The 27,204-nt window shown below is 37.9% G+C and overlaps 1 protein-coding gene across 4 annotated transcripts in view; it reads right to left on the bottom strand.

Moving 5' to 3' along the window:
• Window positions 1-24,918, bottom strand: part of ZNHIT6 (zinc finger HIT-type containing 6) — a 55,764-nt gene extending 30,846 nt beyond the window's left edge. For 3 of the 4 annotated variants that reach the window (XR_010153390.1, XR_010153391.1, XR_010153392.1), the window contains exons 1-5: window positions 23,980-24,796; window positions 22,791-22,856; window positions 22,598-22,704; window positions 22,427-22,512; window positions 18,506-18,609 (exon numbers count right to left, since the gene is read on the bottom strand). Coding sequence is in view for 1 of the 4 variants with exons in the window: in XM_001142619.7 (XP_001142619.1) it covers window positions 18,506-18,609; window positions 22,427-22,512; window positions 22,598-22,704; window positions 22,791-22,856; window positions 23,980-24,635 (1,019 nt within the window). In the remaining 3 variants the exon portion in view is untranslated. Of the gene's footprint in view, window positions 1-18,505; window positions 18,610-22,426; window positions 22,513-22,597; window positions 22,705-22,790; window positions 22,857-23,979 lie in introns of all 4 variants that reach the window. The other variant, XM_001142619.7, reaches the window with a different exon arrangement.
• Between the last annotated feature and the right edge of the window lie 2,286 nt (window positions 24,919-27,204).

Raw genomic sequence — 27,204 nt, 5'->3', positions numbered from 1 at the left:
AAAAAATATACATACATCAAAATCCTAGCAACATTACTTGGATTATTTTCTAAAGCTAGATTCCAAGAAGTACAATCACTAAGACAGAGCAGGGTTTCTCAATCTCAGCAGTGCTGATATTTTGGACTAGATAATTCTTTGCAAAGGACTTGGTCCTCTGCACTGCAGGACGTTTAGCAGCATCCTAGGACTCCACCCTCTAGATGAGTGTTCCACTAGGAACACTCATGCACCCAGTTGTGGCCATGAAAAATGCTCCCAGAAATTGCAAATGTCCCCTGGAGGCAGAATCATCACTGTTTGAAAACCACAAGGATAAAGGTTTGAACATTTACAATTACTCCTAATGCATTAGGGCTACTGTTCCCTAAATTCAACAAAATGCCTTCAACTACAATAATGTCACTATACCCTTGGCATATCAACATTCTCAAAAATGGTATTACTATACCTAGTATATTCTAGGTAACTTAGGGACTCCAAGATACCATGTTTAGAGTTGGGTGATAAGACTGGTGGAGTAATTGTGGCAACTTAATCCTTATGTTCCCTTCTGGACAATCTGACAAAGCAACAGAAACACTAACCTCTTCTGAGTCCTATGAAACCCAAGTAACTATTCATGCATAGCAAAGCTGTTTCCCTCTCCTCCTCTAAATATCAATACACACATGCATTCTCAATGAGGGCAGCATGGCCCCAAGAGGGCAAAAACTGGTTCTCTGAAGGGCCAACAAAATCTTGCTATTTTAATGCTTGTGGCCCTACAAAGGGCTACTGTATGCAACAGATATACAGTGTATCTATGGTATCAAAATATCACGGCAGAAAGCTCCTTGGGAGGCAATAATAAAAAAAAAAGTTGAAAAATACTTAGATGGCACTTGTATTAAATGAGGAAAATAAATATTTTATACTCATTTTCAGTGAGTTAATACAGGGCACTTATTTACCAACACTTGCTTACTAGAAACTGTTAAGGATCAGTCTCTCCGTGGCCCATTTGTTTACAAAAATAGAAAGAAAAGGGATCATTCTCTCCCAGTTTCAAGAAAGTATGTGGATGAACACACACATTTAAGGAAAGAGGTTCTATAACCATAATCTAAATTATTCTTTTGACTTCATAACTTCAAATTGCAAATTTTCGTATGGGGAATACTACCACAATCCCAAGGAAAAAGATGCAAATCAAAAGTCATTAGCTCCTTTTAAATGGCACTGCTCTAATGTCACAATAAGATGTTCAAATTCATTAATAACCAAAGAAATGTATATATAAATAAAATATTTTTCCTTTTCAGGTTTGTAGAAATGTTTTTTAAATTAGAAATACTAAGGAAGTGTGGCAAAAGTGTGGCAACTTCATTGCTGACAGGAATATAAATTGGTGCAAGCTACTGGTAGTTCAATTTCATAAAAGCTATAAATAAAAATTTGTGATTGAAAAACTGTATATTTTTGCCTCAATAGTTTTATTCCTGGAAATGTATCCCAAGGAAATAATTGGTCAAGTAATGATATATATATAAAATGTCCACTGCACCACTATATAATAGAAAAAAATTAGAAACAACCTAAATGTACATCATCAGAAAGTTGATTAAATAAATCATGGTACATCTACATAATGAATTTTAAGTAGTCATAAAAGATGAGGCAGAACTTTATGTACTGATGTAGAAAAATGTGCATGTTGAATGATAGCCTTTATATTTAAAACACAGGTTTATACATATATTGGCAAGTATGAAGGCCATACCCCAAACTTTTAGCTATGATTATTTCTTGACATTATAAAAGGACTTGACTTAATTTTTACCTACGAATATGTCTGTATGATTAAATAAATCTTCCACATAATGATTTGTGGGCTTTTTTTTCCTTTTTTGAGACAAGGTCTCACTCTGTCGCCTGGGCTGGAGTGCAGTGGCAAAAAAGGGCTTGCTGCAGCCCTGACTTTCTGGGCTCAAGTGATCCTCTCGCCTCAGCTCCTGCAAGTAGCTACCACAGCTGGCTGTATTTTTGAATTTTAGTAGAGACAAGCTCTTGCTATGTTGCCCAGGCTGGTCTCCAACTCCTGAGCTCAAGTGACCCTTCTACCTTAGCCTCCCAAAGTGCTGAGATTACAGGTGTGAGCCACTGTACCTGGCTGATTTGTTACTTTTCATAATCAGTAAAGTCAAAGATGCATTCATGGGCGCATACAGGATGGCAGTGATAGAAAGAACAGGAATAATTTTAACATTCTTTTTTTTTTTTCTTTTTTTTCTTGAGACAGAGTCTCGCTCTGTCGCCCAGGCTGGAGTGCAGTGGTGCGATCTCAGCTCACTGCAAGCTCCACCTCCCGGGTTCACACCATTCTCCTGTCTCAGCCTCTCTAGTAGTTGGGACTACAGGTGCCCGCCAACACACCTGATTAATTTTTTGTATTTTTAGTAGAGATGGGGTTTCACTATGTTAGCCAGGATGGTCTCAATCTCCTGACCTTATGATACGCCCGCCTTGGCCTCCCAAAGTGCTGGGATTACAGGTGTGAGCCACTGCACCCACCCTTAACATTCTTTTTAAACTTAAAAATATTTCACTATTAGAAGTATTCATTTAAGAATTCTCTTTTGCCCCCTTTGAGAAAAAAAAATATATTTCTCTTTTTTATCTTAGAAACTAGTACTGAACCAGAACTAGGGTTACCTATCTCATCATTTTGATGGTCTCAAGGCTATCTTCCTATGAAATGTGCCACAACTAAGAGTTACAAACGGAGGCTAAACTCAAAGAATGAAGATTTCTAATACAAAGTTTAAAGAAGCTTGAATATTTCTGTTCTTTTTTTTTTTAATCACCAATTCTCATCCCACTCCAACACTGATTAACCAACATATACCCAAAGAACACTAACGAGAGCTCACTAGACATTAAGGACAAAGAGACCAACAAGGAGATGAGTGCAACACGGACTTCTTTTTAGGGCAGCAAGTCAATCACCAATGTTGGGCACTGCATTTTTCCCTCCATTTCACAATTTTCATATGAAAGCTTCCTGTTCTTTATTGACACTGTACATAGCAAGAAGGCTCAATATACTATAAGGTCCAGAGGTAGGACGGGGGAGAGGTTAAGTGGACTTTGCGTTTGAATCCCATTTTAATAATTTATTTCTTAACATGTTCTTCAGCAAGAGACAATCTCTCTGTACCTCAGGCTTCTCAAAGTAAAACAGGGATAACAACGGTATTTCTATCACAATTAAATGAATAAATAATATATCAAGAGTTTAGAGGCTGGGCATGGTGGCTCATTCCTGTAATCCCAGCACTTTGGGAGGCCGAGATGGGTGGATCACTTGAGGTCAGGAGTTCGAGACAAGCCTGGACAACATAGTGAAACCCCACCTCTACTAAAAGTACAAAAAACAAAAAAAAATTGCCAGGATTGGTGGCGCTCAACTGTAGTCCTAGCTACTCAGCAGGCTGCGGCAGAAGAATCACTTGAATCCAGGAGGTGGAGGCTGTAGTGAACTGAGATTGTGCCACGGCACTCTAGCCTGGGTGACAAGAGTGAGAAGACTATCTCAAAAAAAAAAAAACAAAAAACAAAAAAAACAAAAAAAACCAATTTAGAACCCAGTACTCAAAAATGTTACTGTTATTATCAAATACCGACAGTGTCTTTAAACAGAGTATTTTGCCGTGATTTCATAAGCAAACTCTATTCACATCAAACTTAGTGTTTAGTGGCTAGAGATGAAACTAGACACATTAATACCAGATTATAAAGGGCCCTGAATGCTCTGCTAAGCAGTATGGATTCTATCTTGTAATTAATGCACCATTAACAAAGGTTTTAAAGAACAGTGAATTGAAGGGCTTACAGGGAGATTCATCATCCTACTACTTAACACTCCTAATAAGTGTTTCCATAGTATATTCAGGACATTAACTTTTTAGCCCTTGTTTATAGTTATTAAGAGAAGTATTTCCAACTACTTTTGAGAATCACATTGACATATCATGTCAATTCAAATATGCTTAAAATTTTTACTTCCAACTTTTAAACACAGGTGACTCCATGAGGTAAGCTAAAGCTAGACATTCCACATGTCTGTTTTCAGAATACTGTATCACTAATTACATTAGAAATGTCTACAGGTTCCATCCTGGCCAACATGGTGAAACTCTGTCTCTATCAAAAATACAAAAATTAGCTGGGTATGGTGGCGTGCGCCTGTAGTCCCAGCTACTCGGGAGGCTGAGGCAGAAGAACTGCTTGAACCCCTGAGACAGAGGTTGCAGTGAGCCGAGATCGTGCCATTGCACTCCAGCCTGGTGACAAAGTGAGACTCCGTCTCAAAAAAAAAAAAAAGAAATGTCTACAGGTTATAAAAAACTACCAGTAAACTGTTTTACCAGAGAGCACAGCAAGTAGCAATAGTAAATAACAATAGTTTGTTTTAAAAGCTTTTAATGTCAGGCATGGTTCTAAATGTATGTATTAACTCCTTTAATCCTTATAATTCTATGAGGTAAAATATTATTATTTCATTTTACAGATGAAAACACTAAGGTAGAGAGAAGAAAGTCACTCCTCCAAGGTCATTATTCAGCTGGAAAGTAGCAGAGCTGCTGGGATTTGAGCCCAGACAGTGCTTCCTCTTAACTCTAGAGTCCATACTCTGATCTGCTATATTATTACGAGCTTTCTAGAACTGAAAGTTCAAAAATAAACTATGTATTTTTCTGTACTGCGAATTCAAGTGTATCTCAGTTACTTTTTATTTTAAATATCTGCCTCCATATTTTAAAATCATTTTGACTATTTACTTCACAATCATTCCCTACCTCTCACCACCATCCTTCGTAATCCATAACCATACCTTAATGAATGAACTCTATGCCTACCCTCTAGGGGTGTACATTATGACTTAAGAAAATCAACATACTTTCCTGGACACAATGGCTCCAGACTGGGCAGATTACGTAGGCAGCCTAATCATGGTGAAGTTCAGGTTTTCTGTTTAGTAATGTTGGGAGAGAAGCACTCTATCTGGATATTTACTATAACCCAAACTGTTACCAGCAATATCCTATGACTATGAGGATTACATGGACCATAAAGGACACAATAAAGAATCAGAAAAAAAAATGGGTCCTTGATGATATAACCAAGTTGCTGTAATTGAAGTCCATCTACCTCTGAACATTCAGTTATGAGAGTCAAAATGTCCTTTGTATATAGCTCAAAACTGTTTAAACTGGGTATTCTATTTCATGCAACTATAAAGCAACCTAACTGATACAAGGGATTGATACAAACATTTCTGCTATGTTTCTCTTTCATTTATAAGCAATAGAAAAAGAAGAGACACTAAAATTGTCAACTTGTATGACAGCGAAGCAGCGAATAATACCTGATGAAATTTCAGGAAAAAAATTTGTTCTACTGTCAGCTATAAAATCTTAATTTAAAGCTGAAAGAAAATATAACAAATTTTGAACTCTTCAAGAAAAATACAAAATCTATAAAATATCTACATAATCCTTCATTCACAGGCATTTAATCTTTTAAAATGTATTCCAAGGTGAAAATCTGAAGTCTCTCAAAAATAAATGGAATCATTCCTTATAAAAATAATCTATTTTATTAGGATTAGTACCATGATAAGTGTTTTTTGGAAGTATGAATACAAAGAATCTGTTTAATTATTTGGTATAGATTAAATGACTAGAATTTGGGAGAATGAAAACCATAATTTTATGTCTCACATCATTATGTAAATACTTTGGAAAGTAATAGTTATATATTATATTTTTGCCCTTTTAAAAATTAGTACCACTACTGCATGAAAATAATAGGAAAAAGGTTAACTATGTGGTATTGGCTTTAGTAGAAAGTATATTAAGAAAATGGATATAGCAGGTGAAGACGGAAATGAAATGAAAAAGAACCTTTTTACTTCCAATAATTGATGAATACTTGAGTACTTAAGCAGTTCTCAACTGGGAGTGGCTGGGAGTATGGGGACAGTTGGAAATGGCTGGGCAGTTTTGGTTGTTCCAAGACTAGGGAGCACTTGAGGGATTTAGTAGGTAGGGGGCAAAGAATGGGAAATTCCTACAATGTATGGGAAAGCCCCACAAAACAAAAAAACTGTCCCATTCAAAAATGCCAATAGAGCCCCTACTAAGAAACACTAGAAAGTAGAAAGGAGACCAGATATATGCATACCAAAAATGAATACCAGCACTAAATGCTAGCATCTGTTTCATATTAACTGCGGAGAAAATATGAACTATAGGAACCTAGGTAAAAGAGACATAATGGAGAAGATAAGCTATCATGTGTACTCTCACAGATGGCTAGAATATACGGAATAAAAAGACATTCTAGGATTTAGAATGGTGACCAGCCTGGGAACATTTAGTTGAATACATTAGGAAATAAGGTGGAGAGAGACTATAAAGATCCACATTCAGATATGGATCACTCGTACGAACAGGAAGATTTCCTGCTCAAAGTATGACTCTACCTAAACTCCCTGGCATGGCAGAGTGGGCCTCTCTCCAGCCTCATCTCCTATCGCTCACCAAACCCCCACTGGTTTTTAGGCACACCAAATTACTTACATTGTGCTAACTTTGCTACACTACGCTTTTGCTTCTGATATTCTCACCACAAGAACCATCTTACCCTCTGTCTAGATAAAAACCTAGAAATAAAAACTATTTCTCATCCTTTAAAAACATGCTCAAATTCTATCTTCTCTAGAAAGTCTTTCCTGTTCCCTGCTCTCAGTGAGTAACACTTCCCTCGAAAGGCTGGGGCAGGGAGTCCTCCTCTGTGCTACCATACCCCATGAGTACTCCATCACAACACTAACTATACTATGTTTTAAGAGTTTGCAGTCTTGTCTGCCCACTGACTGAACTAATTGAGAATAAGGTCATTGACTTATAGGCACACAGATCAGTGGTTTTCAGGTAGAGGTAAACATCAGAATCATCTGGTGCTTTTTAGAAGTAAAGATGTCCTTGGCTGGGCGGGGTAGCTCACACCTGTAATCCCAGCACTTTGGGAGGCCGAGGCGAGCGGATCACTTGAGGTCAGGAGTTCGAGACCAGCCTGGCCAACATGGTGAAACCCCATCTCTACTAAAAATACAAAAATTAGCCAGGCATGGTGGGGCTTGCCTGTAATCCTAGCTACTCAGGAGGCTGAGGCAGAAGAATCACTTGAACCCAGGAGGTGGAGGGTGCAGTGAGCCGAGATCGTGCCACTGCACTCCAGCCTGGATGACAGACCGAGACTCCATCTCAAAAAAACAAAAACAAAAACAAGAAGTACAGATGTCCTAAGGCTCTATAAATTAGCAAGTTCTGCTGGTCAAGCCCAGGTATCTATTCTGCATTTTGAAATTGCCTCACAGTTAATTCTGGCATGCACTATAAACTGAAAACCACTAGTTATAAAACTGGTACTATTACTGTCTCCATCTTACAGATAAGGCAATAGGCACAGGGAAATAAGTAACTTGCCAAGAAAACTTCCTCTCAAAGATTAAACTAAATTTGTTATGTTTAATAAAAAATAAACATTCAAGAAATATTAACTATACTGTGATTCCTCCTTTAAAAAGCAAATACAACGAAGATGACTTACTCTGTTTTGTTTAATGAGGAATACTTGAAATGAATTATATTTCCAACTGCCTGGGAAGTAGCAACTTCAAATGAGAGGGGGATAAGAAGGAGTTAACCTCAGGCTATGGAATGGAGTACAGATAGTACAAGACTCAAAAATGAGATGACAAATTTCATCTACTGGCAATGCTGCCTCTGGCCAATTGAGATATCTCTGAGCTAATGACTTTTGTGGGCACAGAAGCTTAAAGGATTCTAAGTAGCTGACCATTATGGTGAGAACAAGTTTTAGAGAGGTGTATCTAACAGATAGGCTGGGTACACTGGCTCATGCCTGTAATCCCAGCACTTTGGGAGGCCGAGGCAGGCGGATCACCTGAGGCCAGGAGCCTGGCCAACACAGTGAAACCCCAGCTCTACTAAAAATATATAAATTAGCAGAGCGTGGTGGTGCAAGCCTGTAGTCTCAGCTCCCTGAGAGGCGGACGCACAAGAATCATTTGAACCCAAGAGGTGGAGATTGCAGAGCGCTAAGATCACGCCACTAACTCCAGCCTGGGTGACAGAGTAAGACTCTGTCTCAACGCCGGGTACGGTGGCTCATGCCTGTAATCCCAGCACTTTAGGAGGCCAAAGCGGGTGGATTACCTGAGGTCAGGAGTTCAAGACCAGCCTGGCCAACACGGTGAAACCCTGCCTCTAGTAAAAATACAAAAATTAGCCAAGTTTGGTGGCGCGCACCTATAATCCCAGCTTCTCAGGAGGCTGAGGCAGGAGAATCGCTTGAATCCGGGAGGCAGATGGGGTTCTTCAACAGTCCAGAGTGAGGTAAGAAGGGCGTGCATAGGACACTACAGCTGATAAATGCTGCGGTCAAGGAGGCAGTAAGAAAGGGACACATTTTAGAGGCATATCACAAAGGATGGACTTGGTGACTGGGAAAAGGCTTCCTTAACTGAATCAGTTCGGGAACCTCAAGATGATCGAGTGTTTGGCTTTACATTTCTATGAATGCTGGCTAATTATTGCTGTGGAAAGTTACACCCTCTGTGATGCTGTGTCACAAGAACTCCCTTACCACTGTCTGCATGGCTGCAGTAAGTAGAGGCCCAATTGGGGAACCATTAGGATTCTATTCTTCCACACTATTTTTCTAAATCCTTGCTGTTGTTCTGAAATTCTTCCATCAAACCATATCAAAGCTATTATGGCAGAGAAACCACAGAGCTGTCAATCAGTTGACAAGTCTGTACTGGGCACCTATTATATAATCCCCCAAAGCTCACAGCAAAATCCACTTGTCTCCTCATGACCACAACTGCTAAACCCATCATTTCATTTTCCTTTACTCTTTTCTAAAGCCAATTTGCAGCAAAGTACAAACCTATACTACTTATATTTATAGGATACCATGTTAAAAAAAAAAAAAAAGTCCTGTGCTTTTAGAAGTACATTACCACATAACTGTTTAAGGAAAAAAGTGCTACTGACATTAATACAGGGGTAAATAGGTATATTACTGCAATATAATAAGGATGATGTAATTTTATCCAAAGAACAAAAAGTAACTTTTTGAATTCATAAAAGCTTTGTTATTTCTTTACAAGAGGGACACCTAGTGGCTTGCTTCTAAAACAGACTGAAGCTCTTAAATATTAAGTTGTTTAGTAATAGGCGCACCTCTATTATCTTCATACTGTAAGTAAAAGACAGACACACAAACACAGAGCTAAAGAACCCTAGTTCAAAAGAATAAATTGAAAAGTTAAGGACTTTCAGTTCTAAGCTGTTAGTGGTAGAAGAATGGTAAGCAGAAGAACTGGATTGTTAAGAACTGAGGGCCAATATCATTTGGAGACAAATGTGGGGATAAGAAGGTCAAAAATTGGGTCCATATCTGAGGAAATGGGTGGTTAGTCCACACAAAAGAGTCCAAGCAGACAGCAGTACCAGACTTACACAACTTCAGATATTGGGATTATTTACACAGATGAGAAGTGTTCTAAATTACTGAAGAAAAAAAGGAAGCTTACAACGTGAGTGAGTAAGGAATACAATTCTGTCTAAAAGATGAGAAAGATTTGGGAAAGAAACAGAGGTTCCAGGGAAAAATAAACTAAAAAACAAACAGTGCATAGACTAAAAATATGATTAATTAGACAACTGAGGAGGGAAAGTGACTTGGACAATATAGCTGAATAAGTTACTTGGAATGTAGCAAAGACAAAGAAATTAAGATAACTTACTACTTTTCCAGAATTGTCATATTTAGACAGCAGAACAAATCTCAAGGAATAAAAATAAAAAGAAATAGCACTGCAACACACATCATAGAAACTGCAGAACTCCAAAGACAATATTGAATATTTTCAAAGCAATCAGAAGAGAAAAGAAGGAAGACTATGTATAAAACAACACTGTTCTCAATAGTGGCAAAAGAAGTGAGAAGTCAACGGAATATATAAATTAACTGAGTTCTAAAATAAATGTCAACTTAAGATATTTCATATGAAGCTAAACTATCATTCAAAAGGGGCTGGGGGTGGGGGCTCATGCCTGTAATCCCAGTACTTTGGGAAGCCGAGGTGGGAGGACTGCTTGAGGCCAGGAGTTCAAGACTAGCCTGGGCAACATAGCAAGATGCTGACTCTATTTTTTAAAAATTAAAAAACAGATAAACAAAAAACAAAAGTAAGAGTGAGCTGTCTGACTATATATGAAATTTTAAAACAGGCAAAAGAAATGTACAGGGGGAAAAAAGGACAGGCTGTCTCTAAGGAAGAGAGGAAATGACAAGAAAAGTCTTTCTGGGGTGATGGTAATGTTCTATTTATTCACAGGCACTGGATTATACAGGTGCATGTATTTGTCAAAACTCAGCAAATGTATATACTTAAGATTTGTGCATTTCATTACGTGTAAATTTTACATCAACAGACAAAAATGCAAACTATGGAACTCTAGTTAATGATGCTTAAGTATTCAGGGCCCAGTAGAGGGATGCCTGCATTTAGTCTGAAATGCACCAAAAATAAAATGGGTTAATGGATGGATAAATATCTGATAAAGCAATTATTGTAAAATATTGATGACAGAATTTAGGTGATGGATATATAAGCATTCACTGCAAAATTTTCAACTTTATGTTTCAAATTTTTCTTTTCTTTTTTTTTTTTTTTTTTTTTGAGATGGAGTCTCGCTCTGTCACCCAGGTTGGAGTGCAGTTGCACAATCTTGGCTCACTGCAAGCTCCGCCTCCCGGGTTCACACCATTCTCCTGCCTCAGCCTCCCGAGTAGCTGGGATTACAGGCGCACGCCTCCACGCTCAGCTAATTTTTGTATTTTTAGTAGAGACAGGGTTTCACCATGTTAGCCAGGATGGTCTCAATCTCCTGACCTCGTGATCCGTCCGCCTTGGCCTCTCAAAGTGCTGGGTTTACAGGCGTGAGCCACCACACCTGGCCTCAAATTTTTCATAATAAAATATGGGAAAAAACTTTAAATAGGTAAAACTAATCTATAAAATTCAAAGTTAGGGGAAATAGGAAACTTGGGAGGAGGTGGTAGGTATTCCCATAGGGGGCAGTAAAGACTTCTGGGGTGCTGGTAATGTTTTCGATCTTGGTACATTAATGATTTGTGTGCTTTTTTGGTATGTACTGTATTTCCATTAAAAAATGAAAATAAGATGGGCACGGTGGCGCACATCTGTAATCCCAGCACTTTGGGAGGCTGAGGTGGGTGGACTGCCTGAGCTCAGGAGATCAAGACCACACTGGGCAACATGGCGAAACTTCCTCTCTACTAAAACACAAAAAAATTAGCTGGCATGGTGGCAGGCACCTACAGTCCCAGCTACTGGGGAGGCTGAGGCAAGAGAATTGCTTGAACCCAGAAGATGGAGGTTGCAGTGAGAAGACTGAGATTGCACCACTGCACTCCAGCCTGGGTGACAGATGGAGACCCTGTCTCCAAAAAAAAAGATGAAATAAAGATATTTTAAGACAAAAACTGAAAAAGCATATTTTTATGAGGCTGTCACTAAAGAAATCTTAAAAAGGAGAACAAAATGATCCTAAAAAGGTCTGAAAAAATGTTTAAGAAGGAACAAAAATACTGGTATATATGTGGGTAGATTATACTTTTGTCCATTTTACTGATGAGGAAAATGAGATATAGAGTTAAAGCCACAAAACTAGTAAACATCAGAGCTGGCATTTGAAGCCACTATATTTTGTTCAGCTTCAGAAAAAAACAAATAATTGATTAAAAGAAACAGAGATCAAAGAGACATTTCTCCCATGGTTATATACATGGAGACCACTGGTTAGAGTAACATGTAATGCCGTTAAAGAAAGTTCAGCAAGATTCTAAGAGCTATTTCTTAGTATGTCCTTAATCAACATTAACAGCTTCAGTCCAAACTCTACTACCAGAGGGGACAAAACAACATGGTTCAGGCCGGGCGCGGTGGCTCACGCCTTTAATCCCAACACTTTCGGAGGCCGAGACGGGCGGATCACAAGGTCAGGAGATCCAGACCATCCTGGCTAACAGGGTGAAAACCTGTCTCTACTAAAAATACAAAAAATTAGCCGGGTGTGGTGGCATGTGCCTGTAGTTCCAGCTACTCGGGAGACTGAGGCAGGAGAATGGTGTGAACCCGGGAGGCAGAGATTGCAGTAAGCTGAGATCGTGCCACTGCACTCCAGCCTGGGCGACAGAGCAAGATTCTGTCTCAAAACAAACAAAAAACAGCATGGTTCATCTGTGAAGTTTTTCTTATCTAACAGACACAAAGTATATATCAAATAGAACTCATATTTAAGCTGATTCCCAAAGGGATTCAGATCCAAATAATCGCTAATTTATTAACTGCATTTTTTGTTTTTTTAGAGACAGGGTCTCACTCTGTTGCCCAGGCTGGAATGTAACGGTGCAATCATGGGATTCACCATCACACCTAGCTAATTTTTAAATTTTCTGTGGAGATGGCATCTTGCTTTAGAAACACCAATTTAAAGTGAGCTTCCTAATCTTTCAGACAATTGTTTTAAACTCCAATTCTTTTTTTTCATTGAACATGTCATGGATAGTATTCCATGACAATACTTCTACGTCTAATTGTTTTTGCTTAATGGCTGCATGGAATTCCATGGTATGAAGGTGCCATCATTTACTTAACTCAGTCCATACTGAAGGATACTTTAGGTTGGTGCCAGTTTTTACACTACTAAAAACAATACTGCAATAGATATATGTGTACATATATCTCCTGACTATAGATCATCTACAAATACGTTTGTAGGCTAAATTCCTTGAGTACTTACTTATAACATTTTAAGATGTAATATACATTTTATACAATAAAATATATAACATTCTGAGAAACACTACCAAATTGCCTTCTAAAATGACTGTACCAATTTAACTATCAACAATGGAAGAGGAAAATGGCCTGGTTAATCCATACTTTCATTATATTAGATATTATTATAATGTTTATCAGCTAAATACTATGTATGTACATATATCTTTCTATGACCATCTATTCTTTTTTTTTTTTTTTTTTTTTGGAGACAGAGTCTGGCTCTGTCTCCCTGGCTGGAGTGCTGGAGTGCAGTGGCGCAATCTCGGCTCACTGCAAGCTCCGCCTCCTGGGTTCACGCCATTCTCCTGCCTCAGCCTCCCAAGTAGCTGGGACTACAGGTGCCCGCCACCACGCCCAGCTAATTTTTTGTATTATTATTTTTTTTTTAATAGAGACGGGGTTTCACTATGTTAGCCAGGATGGTCTGGATCTCCTGACCTCGTGATCCACCTGCCTCAGCCTCCCAGAGTGCTGGGATTACAGGCGTGAGCCACTGTGCCCGGCCAACCATCTATTCTTATCCTCTGCCCCTTTCCTAATTAGTTGCTAGTCTTTTTTTCTTAATAATGCATAAGCACTCTGTGTCATATATGTTAAAGACTTTTTTGGTCCAGTCTTTTCACTTTATTATGGTCTTTTTTGCCATGCAAATTTAGTTATTATTTTCCTTTTGGCTTCTGGATGGGATGTTTCTTCTCTTCAAGATTATGAAAATATTCCAGTATTTTTATTTCATTTTAAGATTTTGATCCACCTGGATGTTATTTAGTAAAAGATTCAGCATTTCCTCTCAAATGGCAAGCTGTTTCAACTCTATTTATTGAATAAGCAATTATTTGTACTAATTTGAAATGTTACCTTGATCATATACCAGCAAACCAAATATACTATTTATTTTCTATGATCTAGTTACAGATTTCTAGGCCAACACCATAAAACTACTATAATTTCATAAATTTTAATGAGTCCAGCCTCATCATTCTTTTTTCAGATTTTTCCAGGCACCTCTGCCATGTTATTCTTCAAAATAAACTTCAGTTATTTATGAACTGTCTTATTAATAAATAACAACAAACAAAATCCCATTGATATTCTGACTAGGATTGCATCAGACTTAAAAGATCACTTAAGAAACAATATTGAGCTTTTTAAGAATATGGCACTTTTTTCCATTTATTCAAATCTTTTAAGTCATTCAGGAGAATTTACATTTTCTTCATATAGGTCTTTCATATTTCTTTCAACAGATTTGATTAGTACTGGGTGAAAGTGAACATAAAGCTACAGACCCTACAAAGAGGTGAGGTAAAGGAATTAGCTCTGAAAAAGCCACTATTTTAAAGTAGCTTGGGATCTACTCCAAACTAAGGAGGAGAGCCAACATTTCCTTATCAAGCTTCTCTATTTTTAACAGAGAATGTCAACCTTGCTTTAGCTCAACTTACATAAGCCTCCCTGAACTTAACTTTATTGATTACAGCTATCCACTGTGGTACTCCTGCAAATTCCTCTAAAATAGTCCTCTAAAATTCATCCTCATTGCATCTATTTTTGACTTCACAGACTTCACCTCACTTTGACTATTCAGTGAAAATTGCAGTACTTATTCTTAGAAAAATTCACACATCACATAATTTCACATATAATTTTAGGAGAGTCAGTGAAAATGCCTGCCATAAAGGGTGTCTGGATTAGAATGAACCTATTCCAGTCAGCTGCTACAATCACCTTCTGATAGGTCTACAGAGTAATTCAGGTACAATGGCACATTCATCACACTTCATATGCAGGCTTTTACATTTAAAACTTTTTTTAAAAAAATAAATGTAGACTTTATAGAAAAGTTACAAAAACAGTACAAAAGATTCTTCATTCAGATTCCTCAAAAGTGAAAACATTTAAATTTTAAGCGACATCAACTTGAGATTTTGACTATATTGCAACTCAAGTTGCTTAAACAAGCAATCAATTTAATACCTAGGGAGTATTAATAATCTTAGGACAAGACCAACTTCTCATATCAACAATTCCAAAATCTCCAAAACTGAAAGATTTTTAACTCCTTCAGCAGCAAAACCTAACTGAATAAATCTATAGTCATTATTTACCCATTATAAGGTAAACATTTATAGGTTTCACTGCACAAATAGTACTGTTTGATTACACAGTGCTATCCCAGACCTATGAGGGGTGAATGGAATATACAGTAAATGTGGCATATTCCTAAGGATTTCAGTGAAGGGAATGTAAATTTTCATTGTCACTGTATATTATTTAGTATGTGCCAGGTACTACTTTAGTTGGTATTAAAATTTCATTTAATCCTCTCAATAACCTGGTAAGTCAGATTTTGCCCAAGGTCACCTAATGTATAATCAAATAGTAGAGACAACATGAAAATTTACATTTATCAGAGTCAAAGCTATAACCAACTTTTGGAAAGTTAATAGAAAAAAGTATTGAAAACTAGTCTCTTAGAATACTGGGGGCATGGGAGCTGAACAGAATTCTTTGAAAAAATTTCATTTCCCCTTCTTCCCTCTTTCCAGCAAATACCATTGCAATCATCTAAAACCTTGCTCATTTTCATATGAACAGCTGATAAGACACAAATATCTCAACAAAGTAACTCTTAAATGTCTATTTTTTCCTCTTAAAGGTGAAGTATAAAACACCAGAATCCTGATTCTGTCTACATTATGTTAATTATCTAGACCAAGAAAAGATTAGAACTATACATTCAATAAGTACATCTTCTGTATTTATGTAAATCAGTGGTTTTCAAATGGGGGTGATTCTGCCTCCTGCAGTGGACATCTGGCAATGTCTTAACAAGAAATTAAAAATCCAAGAGCTCAACCTCTCTAATAAAGCTGCCCACAAAAAAATTTGGTAATATTCAACAAAAGTTAAGGTATAACTAAAATAGGCACTCATACTTTCTTGATGAAAGTACAAAGTGGTAATGTTTTATGGAGACAATGTAGAGTTTTTCTCAAAAGTTTAAATACATTGTACTCTCTAATCCAGTAATTCCGCTTTCTAGGAATTGATCCTACAAAAAAAAGTCAGGTAAGCACACAAAACAATGTGTTCAAGGCTGTTTAATACCGTGTTATGTATAATAATTAAAAACAAGACATAAAATAAATGTTCATGAATATCGGAATAATTAAATGAAATGAGATATAGTCAAAGGTGGAATACCCTACTTAAAAATAAGGAGGCAGATTTGCATTAACAAGAAAAGAGGTTCACAATGTATTGCTAAATGGAAAATCTAGCTGCAGGAAAAAAGGACGTGCATTTATTCATAAAAAATTAATGTTTAACTTGAGCAGAGTCATGTCACTTTATATAGTTTTAAGTATTTTATATATTATGTGTTACTTTATTAGATGAAAAAAGGAGAAAACATGATTAGAAGGAAATGTTACAAAATTTTATTAGTGGTCAACTCTAGATAGTGGAATTATAGGTGATATTTTTCCTTTAAACTTTTTAATGATACAGATGTATTATTTTTACAATAGCTACTATAAACTGATTCCTTCCCACATGCCAGTTACTGCCTATGTGAATTAATACACTAAAAGGCCACAACTCTACAAGGTAGCTATCATGAACTCCATTTTGCAGACGGTAAAAGACTAAGAAATGGATTCTAAAGCCTATTAGTACATACTATGTTGCTAATCTCCTTCTGGGAAACACTAAAAATGTAAGAAAACTGATCGCAAATCTCTATAAATTTATGAGCAAAAGACTTATGCAAGAAGAATCTGATTTGCCATTTCAGAGACCCGGGGAGTTTCAAAATAACCAAAAATATATTAAACCTGGAAAATATACTGAGTGTAATATTCTCGGTAAAAACTTCCCGCATACATTCATGTATCTACAGACACAAAAGTGTTATACTTGAGGCCATCTGCTTTTCATTACTGAGAACTAATCTCTGATTACAATCATTCTGAATAGTTTCTTTCATAAAACAGGAACACATTTTGTGTTTGAGAAAGCACTAACCAGTTACCATAAACTTCTAACCAGTTACCATAAACTTCAAATTATGTCAATTTCTAAATATGCCAGTTTCAAAACGCACAAAAGAATCATCTCACATTTGATAAATGCAAGACATTACTTTACTTTCTTTTTGAGACAGGGTCTCATTCTGTCACCCAGATTAGAGTGCAGTGGTGCAATCTTGGCTCACTGCAACCTCCGCCTCCTGTGCTCAAGGGATGCTCCCACTTCAGCCTCCTGAGTAGCTGGGATCACAGGTGGGTGCCACTGCACCTGGCTAATTTTTGTATTTTTAGTAGAGACGAGGTTTCACCATGTTGCCCAGGTTGGTCTCAAACTCCTGGCCTCAAGGGATCCACCTGCTTCAGCATTACTTTACTTTTCGAAGACAACCAGGAAAAACGAAAAACCATTTTTACAAATATTTATGTCTTATATAAAATAAATGGAAAACGTCATCTTCTAATTATGTTAACAGCTTTGAAAAGATAGAAGCTTCACTAAAATAATGATAATTCTGATGGCTTTGTCTTTTCAATTTTTGGAAGAGTACAACTGGAAAGGCCCCGTAGAGTTTACCCGGGTCAACTCCCCACATCATACAACTGGGGCCCAGAGAAAGGAAGTTGATTTGTTCAAGGCCCCACAGTTACTAAGAGGCTGAAAAGGGAGGGACTCCCTCAAGTTTTTAAAAATTCTAAATCCAAAATCTTGACTTCTGAAAGGTATTATCTGATAATTTAGTTGGCTACTTAAAGAACTTTGGGATCCTGTTCTCTTCTGTACTCTTGGGGCCTTTTCAATCCAACATTTTCAGACAGCAGCAAACTAATCTCTGTTATATTATCTGTACTCAAGAGTTCAAAGTCCCCTTCTTCTCCATTGACAGCTTTTAATTGAAATCTTATTTGGAAACCCAGTGGAGAAAGAAAATAAAAGCAGAGCTGCCTTGATTAAAACAGTACAGACATCCTGTTTTTACTCGTTTTGTCCTGGAAGCCCCTGAAATACTTTCTTGGTATCTTAGGTCTCAAAGAAACAGTTTATTTCTAATGTATGAGAGTGTTTCAGGGCGCTGCTACTCAAAATATGTTTCTCAAACAATGAGCATCACTGAGGAGCTTGTTAGAAATGCCCAATATCAAACTCCAACCCAGGCCTACTGAAAAATCACAACAAGCATACTTAACAAGATGCCTAGGTGACTGGTATGCACATTAATGTTTGAGAAGCTTCTCAAATGATATGAAGACACACACACACACACACACGCACACACGTACACTGCAAACCCAAATTTTTATTAGAGTTACATGACATACAATTACTACAGTTATCTTGTCATGGACCAATAACAGTTTACAGAACCACACTTGGGGTAGCAATGCTCTATAGCAACCAAACCTTAAAGAATGATCCTGATCAAATCAGAATACCTGATATACTAAAAAGTTAGAAACTTACTTCTTATCAAAAAAGGTTGAATTCTCCTTCCTCTTGGTGAATCCATTGGGTAGAAGTTTTAAGTTAATACCTTGCCTCCGGGCACGATTTTTCATAAAGTACATCTAACAACAAAAACCAAACAGACAAATTAATTTTTAAATTCCTTAAATTTAAAAAGTGAGTAAAACAATGTTCAATAATAGTTAAGATTTACTGAGAACCTAAGTGTTACAACAGCTCTAAGCAGTAATCTCATGTAATCTTCACCATGATACTATGAGAATAGGTACTATCATCTCCATTTTAGCAATAAAAATTAGTGAGATCCCAACATCATACAGCTATCCCAGAGAGACAGAACCTGTATTCAAACCCTGGTCTGTCTAATTCCAGAGCTTGTGTTTTTAACCATATGCTCTATGAGCCAAAGAAGAATTTAATGGAGATTAAACAAACAAAAACACAGGTCATTTGGCAATCACGGGGGCTACCTACACAATTCTTGATTTCTTTTACCGATGGTTTTACCAGTTAGCTGTATATATATATCACTGATTTTATCACTAGACAGCTCACTCAAGGGAAGAGCCAAGGCATTGCCTAGTACAAGGCCTAGCTTAAAGTAACCACTGTTGTGGGAAGCACAAAATGGGATATGAGAACATTCTGGCTCTGACACGTGTTATTACATTGACCACCTGGGTTGATTAAGCTAAACTGGGCAATTCCAGAGTTATGAAGGAAGTAATACCAGATTTTTATTAAGTCAAGGAAGAAGAAAGATCACTCAAATAAGAGGCAAAATATAAACCCAAGTTTTTTGTTAAGTGAATAGGGATCTAGAATTTGCAATGTAAACAGTCAGAATCAAGTCCATAAGCCAAGGAAAGGATGGGTCAGCTATCACTGGCTAAGTAGGAAACTGTTTTAAGAAATTACATGTAATTTTATAATTTAGAGGACTTTAGTTTCAGTAATGGTAGTGATAATTATAAATAATTCTAATAGCAGTGACCAACCCTCCTAATATACCTTCAGGATAAGGGTGAACCAGAAACAATCTCTACTTTTAGAGCAAGCTAGGAAACTTGTATGGTTACACTGAAACAGAGGAAAAAAGAAAAAAAATCCATTAGCAGTTATGGCTATGGACCATCCCTTGCTTAGATTTGCAATTATTTTGCCTTGAAAACAGCACTGAATAGCCATACTCTAGAAAAAAAGTGGGAGGACTTAATCAGATAACAAGTTTCAGTAAAAAACCACAATAATTCAGAGAGCATAGTATTGGTGCAGGATATACCAGTAGGCCAACAGAATGGAAAAGACAAGGCCACAAAATGACCCAAGCATATAGGGATGCTGATATATGACAAAGGTGGTCCTACAGAGCAATAGGGAAAGGATGAACTTTCCAATAAATGGTGCTGGGAAAAGTGGATTATCTATATGAAAAATTAAATGGGAACGCCTCTGTATATGATACCAAAAATCAATTCCAGTTAAAGACATAAATGTAAAACACAACAGTATAAGGCTTTTAGGCAATAACTATAAAAGAATAACTTCCTAACTTCAAGGTAGAGATGGATTTCTTTATAAACATATAAACCTACTAACTATAAAGGAAACAAATGATAAATTTGACTACATTAAAACTAAGAACATCCATTCACCACAAGACACTATAAAATGAAAAGACAAGACAAAGACTAGAAGAAGGTATTTATAACATACAACCAACTTGCACTAGCATCCAAGAAATACCAAGAATTCTCACAAACCAGTAAGAAAAATAAAGCTGACCAATGAAAAGATGAGCAAAAGACTTGAACAGGCACTGCATAAAAGAGGAAATCCAAATGGCCAATAAAGTATTTGAAAGGTGGTTCAATCTCATCAGGAATTAAAGAACTGCACATTTAAAACCACAATAAAATTACAAAGCCAACAGATTGACAAAAATTTTTAAAGTCTTACCAAACTAAGTATTGGCGAGAATATGACAATAGGTACATTCATACACTATTGGTGAGAGTGTAAACTAGTACAATCACTTTGGAAAATGTTTTGGTAACATCTAGGCAAATTGAAGATATGCATACCACACAACAAAGCAATTCTATTCCCAGGTATAAACCCTAGAAACACATGTTCACACACATACTATAATTCATAGACAAAAGTAGTGGCATTGTTTCTAAACTGTTTTTTATTCTTATAGAAAATCCAAAATCCATAAAAAAAATGCGTAAACAAATTGTGGTACAGTCCTAAGATAGAAAAAAATATAAAGAAATGAGAAAAGATCAGGGAAGGGCATAAAAGGGTGGCATGGAACTTCTGGGAAGCCAGTAATGTTCTAATTCTAGATTGGGGTGGTAGTTAAATGAATATTCATTTTATAATTATTCATTATACTGTGTATTTCCATTTTGTGATTTTTAGAAAATATACTTGCTATATTTCACAATTTAAAAAAAATTTGTAAAGTAATTTATCTTTAAGTAGAATTTTAATTATGCCTAATTAAGTTTGAGGAAAAATAAGAGTTGCTATATGAATAATTTTCTTTCAGATATGTGTAATGTAATTATGTCTGTACCAATAATACCAATAAAATAAGGTGTTTAAAAGGTATTAAAATTCTGCAACTCCAATACTAAAATGAACACAATTCCAGGATACGATTTAATCACACCATAAACGAATTTCTACAACACCAGTTGCCAAATATTCCAAATATGTAAGCTTTAATTTTGCATAGTATTTAAGGAATTAAAAAAGGAATGCAAGAGTATGAAAATTAAGTGTACTAGAATAGCAAGTCTTGTTAGCTCTTCCTTCAAAATCGCAATCTAATCCCTTCCCAATAATTCAAACAGTATACCCAAGCCACTATTATCTCACAAGGATCATGGGAAGAGCTGCATAATTGGTCTCCCTGCTTCCAATCTTCCATTCTTGCCCCCCTAAAGTTCACAAAGTGCAAGAGTGGTTTCTCAAAAGGCAAATTTATGTTCAAAACCCTTCCATGGTTTCCATTTGCACTTAGAATTAGAAACCCTCACCAGTTTCTTTTCTTTTTTCTTTTGAGACAGAGTCTCACTCTGTTGCCCAGGCTGGAGTGTAGTGGCGCAATCATGGCTCACTGCAGCCTTGACCTTCCTGGGCTCTGGTGATCCTCCCACCTCAGCTTCTCAAGTTGCTGGGAGTACAGGGGCACGCCACCACGCCTGGCTAATTTTTGTATTGTTTTATAGAGACGGGTTTTCACCATGTTGCCCAGGCTGGTCTTGAACTCCTGAGCTCAAGCAATGCTCTGGCCTCAGCCTCCCAAAGTGTTTGGATTACAGGCATGAGCCACTGCACCCAACTCCTCACCAGTTTCTCTAACTTCATTTTCAATACTCTCCTCCTCACTCACTATGCTTCAGTTACCTTGCCAATCTTTTAATTCCTCAAACCAGACATCCTTGTTTCTGACTCAGGTCTTTCCTTTTACTTTTGTCCCTACCTGGAATAATCTGCCTCCAAATGTTCACATGACAGCCTCTTTCTCAGCACTCAGATCACTGCTTACACATCATCTCTTTGAGAAGCTTCTCCTGACCACTGTATCGAAAATAGTACCCTGACAATCTCTCCCCAACAAAGACCATTTTCATTCTCTCTTTAATCTCTTAAGCCTTCTTTATTTTCTATAGGAACTTAACTCTATCTGAAATTACATTTGTTCCTCTACTCATCTCCTATATCTCCCACTAAATACAACTCCACGAGGGGACGGACTTTGTTTGGGTCACAGCCATATCCTTAAGTAATCAGAATAGCTCTACATCATGGTAGCCACTTAATATATTTGGTAAGTTAAAAAAAAAAAAGAATCTAATTGATTTGAAGGACTTCTAACTGGAAGAAATTAGGAAAAAATCTTACATGTTTATTGCTTATTGGTCTTTTCAAAAAAGCATCTCTAGAAATATGGTCCGCTGTTCTTGCCACATCTTCCAAAAATCGATAATCTAAAAATTTCAAAACAGAAGAATAAACAAGTGACATACACCAATGGCCAGGAAGCCTCAATTTGCTATGCATAAAGTGGCTTACCACTTAGGAGATTCATTTCAGTAAACTGTTGTATTGAAATGTATGCAGTTTTATCTCGAACTCCATTACATGTCAGTTCTGCTTTGTGTTTCTTTACACAGGGCAAACTGAAAAGACAAAGGGGAAGTACTTTTATATTTTAGGGTAAGAAAGGTACAGATACAGGTTAAAAGGTAGGAAGTTACATGTATACCTGCAGGAATATCGCATACAACGTGGACATCTGTACTTTGCTTCTTCTGTACCACAAGTCTCACACCTACAAAAGCCCACATGTAACATTAAATTATCAAATATTAATTGTATTTATTTATAAACTTAGAATTCCCAATCAATTTATAAACTCAGTGACAAGTAACTCTGATAAAATATTTGATAGCTGTTGAACATCATTTGAAAATTCTTCTCTGTGAAACCTTCCCAAAACAACTACATTTCCAATGTTGTTAGTGATATGTAACTCAGGAAAATGTATTAAAATTTTTAAAACCCATCTCGCTTTTGACTTCTTTTTCTACTATAATCAGGGAATGAGATTATTCACTGATATTTTAACTTGTGATTCCTGGAAATGTGGTAATGATTGTATGTGTGTGTATTCAGAAGTCCAATTCATGAGCTATGTTTAGATATTTTTAAAGCACACACCAGACAAAGAATATAAGGCCAAGTGAAATTTAGAGAGTAGTAGTAGCACCTTTTTTCCTGAACTCCACGCCTAATCTAGAATGAGCATCGAAATAATCTAGAAATGCCATGTAACCCATCATCTGTCCTCAACTGCTCTTCTATGCTCCTGGGATACTGACAACCAAACTACAGTTACTTCTATTTAGCCCACTGTGTTCTAGACGGGAATATTCCCAAAAATCTGACTACTCTTATTTCCTTTGTCACATGATCCACACACTAAGGAAATTCAATCAAAAGCAATAAATATTCACAGCACCCATGAAGAAGCTTGATAATTGAGGTCAAGTGTATTTTTGCCTAATTTTAACTTAATCTACTTTGTCATTGTTGGTTTTATTAGACTTTCTCATCTCTATTCTCTCTCAAAGGAATACCGAGTAAAGAGCATATTAAGTCAAGGCAGATCCAGTTCCAACTGATCTTTTGGTCCCCAGAATTTTCACTTTCCTAACTTGACCATTACCCATTGGACACTACCAATTTCATATATTTTCACTGAATTTGTTGTGTTGTCATGTACAACACCCTCCACTTCCCAACCCACCCCCGCGAACGCCGTCTGACTCCAGAAACCCAAACTTGTGCTCATTTTTCATTATTCCACCTTCTCCTGATAGTGTGGTTTCCTTCACTCTAGACATGAGGACTCCACAGCTTTATTCCCCTAAATGGAATTCCCCATGCCCTACCTTGACATGGCCAGTTTCCGCTTGCAGCCCACCGGGTGATTTATCGGAGGCTCTTCTTTCACCTTTGTATCATCCACGATTTCTTTCTTCAGGAAATCCTTCTCTTCTTTTACACACTCTCCATGCATCAATTCCTCTTTTATGCATTGACCAACAAACTTCTCCTCCTGTTTTATCTCCAAGTTATCCTTCTCTTCCTTCACTTCTGACCAGTCCATTACCTCTTCCTTTACCTTCTCTTCCTTTACCTCTGGTTCACCCACCTTCGCTTCTTTTACCACTAAACTACTATCCGTCTCCTGCTTCACCTCCAATACGCCTGCGTTCTCATCCTTCACCTCAGGCCTATCCTCCACCTCCTGTTCTACCCACTGGCCAGCCAACCTGCCTTCTGTACCTGGCCAGTCTATAATTTCCTGCTTCACTACCGTTAGGTCCATCGGTATTTCCTCTGGCCTTTGTCCACTTCCTTCCTCTCCATCCCCTATCTCCTTTATCCCTGTCAGCCCTGTCCCCTCCTCTCCGCCGCCGAACTCCTCCGCCCCTGCTAAGTCCCTTACTCCCTCCCTGCCAGGCTCTGGACTTAGCCGCACCCCCTCCGCTACGCTGTGGAGACCTCCCCCAGACTTCCCTTCATTTTCAGCAGCAAACTCCATCAACTCACGATCCTTGGCCTCTGCTGCCACTCTATCCTTCAATGTGGCTGCTGCACACCAATAGGAGGAACTACCGGTCGGAATACCTACGGCGGCCCACGTGTGGAGCCAAGCAGCCACAAACCCGGAATAGCCTGCTTGACGCGACTGCTCGAATCGCCGTAAAGCTACGCTTTTGCGCCTCGCCCCTTCACGACTTGTAGAGCTCTTTACGGCTCTGCGGAGGCCGTGCCGGATTCTCTGGGCGAACAAGCGTAACTGCGTGACTTGCCCGCGGGGGTTCTCGTCTCTCACCTGGTTTCCACCACCCTCTTCCCTTAGAGAAGCCTCCTGGGCCACTCCCTAGGCCACCCTCCACGCCCTGCTGGGTGTAAAGAGTGGAGGAGACCGGCAGAGGGAGAGAAGCGAAACCCTTACACTCTGGAAGTGGGAAAACCCACCCTAACCTGTGTTAACCATTAAATCCAATCTTGTATGAAAATGGAGGACACACCTGATGTTATTAGGCCTTTCCAAGCTTTAGTTTCTTAAAGCTATAAACTAGGGACCATGGTATTATTAATATAAATATCCCAGTGTCATTGCAAAGATTATATGAGATCATGCATGGAAATCAACTAGCAGTGACGGACACAAACTCGATATATAACTGGGAATCCTGATGGGCTTCAAACTGCCTGGTTTCCACCACCCCCTTCCCTTAGGGAAGCCTCCTGGGCCACACCCTAGGCCACCCTCCACGCCCTACTGGGTGTAAACAGTGGAGGAGACCGGCAGAGGGAGAGAAGCGAAACGGGAAAACCCACCCTTACCTGTGTTAACCATTAAATCCAATCTTGTATGAAAAAGGACACACCTGATGTTACACCTTTGCAAGCTTTAGTTTCTTGAAGCTATAAACTAGGGAGCATGGTATTATTAATATAAATCTCCCAGTGTCATTGCGAAGATAATATGAGATCATGCATAGGAATCAACTGTCAGTGACAGACACAAACTCAATGTATAACTGGGAATCATGATGGGTTTCAAGTAGGAAAGAGGGCATTAATTTTTCTTTCCATTCTTTCTAAGTAACAGCCTGCGTCAGGCTATTCCCCATTCCCAGCATTCTGCAGGATTCTCTCAGAGAACATCATAAATATATTAGGCGAAAGTGCCTAATGCCCGGTATTGCTGAATAACATTGCATTGTATGAATGTGGCACGTTTTTTCATGCATGTACCAGTTGGTGGGCATTTGGCTTGTTTCCAGTTTGGGCTATTACGAATAATTCTGCTTCCACATTCATATGCAAGTCTTTGTGTGGACATGTTTACATTTCCCGTAAGTAAATAACTAGGAGTGGAATTGCTGGGCCATATAAATTTATGTTAATTTTTAAAGAAATGCCCAAACTGTTTTCCAAAGTAGCTATACCATTTTACATTCCTACTGGCTGAGGGTTCCTATTTCTCTACATCCCGGCCAATTCTTAGTATTATCAGTTATTTGATTATAGATGTGTAGGGGTACGTCGTTGAGAATTTACATTTCTTTAATGACTAATGATGTTGAACATCTTTTCATCTGCCAACTGGCCATTTGGATATTTTCTTTAATGAAATGTTTATTCAGATCTTTTGCCCATTTTTAATTGATGTCTTTTATTATCAAATTGTAGTAGTTCTTCATATATTATGGATATAGGTTTGTGGTAGACAGGCACCAGTATGTTCCCCAGTGATCCTCCACCCCCACAGTGTTCAGACCAATGTGTAGACTGCTCCTGCATCATCCCAGGATTGGTCTGTGTCACTGATAGCATACAGCAGAAGTAATACGTTAACTCTAAGATTAGGTTTGGAGAAAGGCTGTGGTTTCTGCCTTAGGCTCTTTCTCTTTTGTTCTCCTTCCTAGATCATTCACTCTGGAGGAAGCAAGCTGCCAGGTTGTGAGTACCAAGAGGCCCATGTGGTAGTGGGCCGAAGTTACTGGCTCTTACAGGCTGAATTGTGTCCCCTCAAATTCGTGTGTTAAATCCGTAACACCCAGTACCTTAGACTGTGAGTATATTTGGAGATAGGACCTTTAAAGGTGATTTCGTTAAAATGAGACCATTAGGGTGGGCCCTAATCCAATCTGACTGATATCTTTATAAGAAGAGGAAATTTGGACACAAAAAGAGACACGAGGGATGCCTGCAGAGAGAAAAGACTATACAATGATACAGTGAGGTAGCCACCTGCATGCCAGCAAGAGAGGCCTCAGAAAAAAACAAGACTGGTGACAACTTATTTTGGAGTTCTAGCGTCTAGAACTGTGAGAAAATAAATTTAAGTCACTCAGTCTATGCTAGTTCATTATAGTGGCCTTGGCAAACTAATGCACTGGCCAACAATCAGCAAGGAATTTCAGCCTGTCAATAGCATATGAGTGTGTTTGGAGGAAGATTCTCTAGTCTTAGTCCAGCTTTACATGACTGCGGCTCTGGCCAACAACTGAACCCAGATTCCGGACACTCAGAAATTGTGGGAGGGGATAAATGTTTCTTGTTTTAAACTGCCAAATTTCTGGATAATTGATACA

Source organism: Pan troglodytes, chromosome 1, assembly GCF_028858775.2.
Source record: "Pan troglodytes isolate AG18354 chromosome 1, NHGRI_mPanTro3-v2.0_pri, whole genome shotgun sequence".
NCBI classification, from domain to species: domain Eukaryota; kingdom Metazoa; phylum Chordata; class Mammalia; order Primates; family Hominidae; genus Pan; species Pan troglodytes.
The sequence above is the reverse complement of the archived record's forward strand: the minus strand, read 5'-3'. Positions and strand labels throughout refer to the sequence as shown.